The 3,677-nt window shown below is 43.5% G+C and overlaps 1 protein-coding gene across 6 annotated transcripts in view; it reads left to right on the top strand.

The window, feature by feature from the left end:
* The window catches only part of LOC129207954 (UDP-glucuronosyltransferase 1A1-like), a 30,339-nt gene that overhangs the window by 24,518 nt on the left and 2,144 nt on the right, over positions 1–3,677 (top strand). For all 6 annotated transcript variants that reach the window (XM_054829833.1, XM_054829839.1, XM_054829835.1 and 3 more), the window contains exons 2-4: positions 2,003–2,134; positions 2,384–2,471; positions 3,244–3,463. In XM_054829833.1, coding sequence (XP_054685808.1) covers positions 2,003–2,134; positions 2,384–2,471; positions 3,244–3,463 — 440 coding nt within the window. The remainder of the gene's footprint in view (positions 1–2,002; positions 2,135–2,383; positions 2,472–3,243; positions 3,464–3,677) is intronic.

The following is a 3,677-nucleotide window of genomic DNA, read 5'->3' as shown; positions in this document are numbered from 1 at the left end:
GTTAGTTACCTTTTTTTTCCCCTCCTAGTTCAGCTATGGCTGCACTGTTTGCTCTCACCATGAGATGGAGTTCTCAGCAGTAACAAATAACAACAGAAGAAAGAGCGAGGTGGAAGCGGCTAAGAAAGCACTTTGCACCTCTGCATCTGTTGTACAATGAGGAGTAAGTTATTTTGTGGGAGACCTCCAGATTTCCCAGACAAACATGCACGAAAAGCTGGGCTTTTCCCTCAATACTGGCCTATTTCCAGTAATTCCATTTTGTACACCTGTTTGCAAGACTTGGTGCTAGCTGGGGTAATGCAGGAGGCCAAATCATGCTAGCCTTCTGCCCTCGAGCAGAGGAGCATTTCTGCAGGAATTTCAGACAGTGGCAGACCTGAATGAAATCGCCCCCATCCAGTCAAGCAGCAAGAGATCCACTTCTTCAGTGTAAAAATATTCTGTCCCAGATCTGGACTGCAACTATATTTTGCTTGAACTATCTCAGACTTCCTAAGTATGGGATATCTGCCACTTTCCACTAAGAAATCCTCCTAATTCTTAGTGCTTTCTCTTATTTTTCAGTGCGTGTCCACTGCAGGTATTTCATAAAGGTCACCAATACAAGCCGATGCTGGTTAAAAAGACTTTAGTAAAATAACCCACCTATTCCCAAAGCAGGGCTACAAAAAGTTGCATAATGGTAGTGGCGTTTCTGAGCAGAAAACCTTAGCACACGAAAACATTTAAAGAACAGAGTAAAACCGATGTGCCTGGTCCCACAGAAAATAGAGCTAAATACGCCCTGAAATGACCGTATCTGGTCCACCACATCAGGAACTGCCAAAGAATTTTGTACCAAGAGCACATTTGTAATTTGGGGCGGATTTTGCAGTTTCCCAGATGTCTGTGAGTTTACAGAGATCTGATTTCCCAACTAGACATCTACGACGCCTTAACAGAGAGCGCGTCTTCAGAGAAATCTGGTAAGACAGACTCAAGCCCTGAAGTTAGAATTACATTTCACCTTGTTTGCCCCCAGGAGAGCATCAGGTCTGCTCTTCAGTGTGCAGCTATCACCAAAGCTTCCATGGCTCCTTCTATTTGGGATCCGGCCTCAAATGAAGGGCCACGGCACTCTGGTCAGCCACAAAAATAAGTAACGGAGCATAAACTAAGAGGGTCAGTCTCGGTTATCCCCTCACACCCTAGAGATAACATTTCAATTGTCAGACTTACAGGAACATTTAGTTCATTTTATTCCACTCATTTAACTCTGCCTGCAACAATTCCCTCCAGTTTTGTCTTTCCTTCCTTGGCTTTACCAAATATTTTTCTACAGCACAGGATTTTTGCTCCAGCCTCTCTGTTTTTATGCTTCATCAGAATCCTTTTGTTCATGGATTCTAGTGACAGATCTCCTAGTCTTTCATTTATTTAAATCAAACCAACAGATAAAAAAAAAATTGCCAGCAGTTCAATATTATCATACTCAAAGAAGACCCAGTAAATCTAGATATGGGAAAATAGAGCTATCTGCTGTCAGAACACTTTTCGAGATCTTAATTCTCTCTTGCAGCTTCATGGTCTGAAAAGGAGAGCATCAGCTCTGAAGCCAGAGCATCTGACTTGCGATAAATGTGAAAAATAAACCACAATGGATTCACCTGGGTCTTGGTACAGCATCTTTTTTACTGCACAGAAACTGATGTCTTTGAGCAGGCAGGCTTTGCTACATGACTGTTTTAAAGTAAATTTTTTCTCATGTCCATACTGAATCTCGCTTTGGGCTTCAATTCTGCAGACACTCACACACATCCATAACTTTGTTCATCCACCTGTGCCCGTTTGTTTTCCCTGGGACTCATTTTCATATAGATAAGTAATTTTCCTGATCATAATCTCATTGTGTTGACTAATTATTTTATTGCCTTTCCAGATAGTTTTGTGGGAACGTGACAGAAATTGCAGCATACGACATGGAAGGGACTTTGACTAAGGATGTGCTTTGTGTTGGCAGGAATTTGAAGCTATCGTGAATGCCTCTGGAGAGCATGGCATCGTTGTCTTCTCGCTGGGCTCCATGGTCTCTGAGATTCCTATGAAGAAAGCCACAGAAATCGCAGATGCCTTGGGAACAGTCCCTCAAACGGTACGGTTTCTCTCTCCCCCTTCCAGCACAGCAATTCAACGCTGTTTTCAAATACAGTATACGATTACCTTCAGTTTTCAGAGCACTTGGTCCTCCCTCCTTTCTCCTGCTTCCTGATGCCACAAGAAACAATCACCCCAGGCTCCTCTGCACGACAAAACAAGTTTTATGCACCACAAATGTTTTTAGGTGTGCCTAAAAAAGAGGCCAGTTGCTGAGAACTGACATTATATTTACTTCTTTTGAAAGGTTTTGTGGCGATACACGGGAGAGGTACCCCCCAACCTGCCAAAGAACGTAAAGCTCATCAAATGGCTGCCACAGAATGATCTTCTGGGTAGGTCTGAGATACCTTGAGTGATACCAGCTGTTTCTTTTAATCTGATACTGCTGTTGTATGGCCCCATTAGCATCATCTGTGCTGACTCCCTGTATCACTGTGTCACAAGACTTCCTTACAGCCTTTGCTGTTTCAACCAGAGCTCGACTTTTAGAAACTTAGCTGATTGCAACCTCAAAATTGCTGAATTATAAAACAACACTGTTTGGAAAGGTGTTCCAACACTTGCTTACCCTTACTGTCAAAAATGGGGGGGTCTTTGTCTCTGACTAGCCAGTCTCAACACCCAGCCATGGGGTTTTTGTCAGAGTTTTGTCTACTGGACTGAGAAGAAAATTTCAGGTCCCCGAGTGAGCATTTCCAGACAGATCGTCGGGCTTTTCAAGTGGTTAAATTGTAGGTGCTATTGCCAGGAGTGCATCTGTTGGTTAGCAAACCAACATCTGTTGGCTCGGCTGTGGGAGATCTGCAAAACCAGCAAATGGAAGACATGGTAAAAAAGTGATGGTAACATCCTCTTTAACCTCACTTGGCTCTGATTTCATCCTAAAATCTGAGAAGCTTTGGAGGATTATCCAAGGCTTTCCAGAGATTACCCGAACCAAGACAGAGCTCTACAACCCAAGATTCGTTCAATCTCCTGTAAAGTCCTGCCCAAAGTTCTTGATCTATACCTACCAGTGCCATTTTTGTGCAAGTTTTTCCCCAGGGATGTGTTCCTGCGACTTAATGAATCAAAAAGCTAAGCAAACCTTTCTTTCCTCCACAGCTCACCCTAAGACTCGTGCCTTTATTACCCACGGAGGTTCACACGGTGTTTACGAGGGCATATGCAATGCGGTGCCGATGGTACTAATGCCATTATTTGGAGACCAGATGGACAACGCCAAGCGAGTGGAGTCACGGGGAGCAGGACTGACCCTGAATATACTTGAAATGACTTCGAAGGACATATCCACTGCCCTGAAAGCAGTTATTAATGATAAAAAGTCAGTAATAGAAACACAACTTTTCTCCTTCTACTGTTGTATAACACCAGCACTCTAGCTTCCAGCTTAACAGAATGTTAATCTGTTCTTATATGCCACCTTATATCAAAGCTACATCACTGAGAAGCTGATGCTTGCCCGGGGGTAGCCTCGTCCTGTCCCCGTAACAGCACTGCCCTTCTCACTGCCTGGGATTATAATCATTAGGTGACAC

The sequence above is a fragment of the Grus americana genome, chromosome 6 (assembly GCF_028858705.1).
Source record: "Grus americana isolate bGruAme1 chromosome 6, bGruAme1.mat, whole genome shotgun sequence".
Lineage (NCBI taxonomy): Eukaryota > Metazoa > Chordata > Aves > Gruiformes > Gruidae > Grus > Grus americana.
Note: the sequence above shows the minus strand (reverse complement) of the source record. Positions and strands in the feature narration are given on the sequence as shown.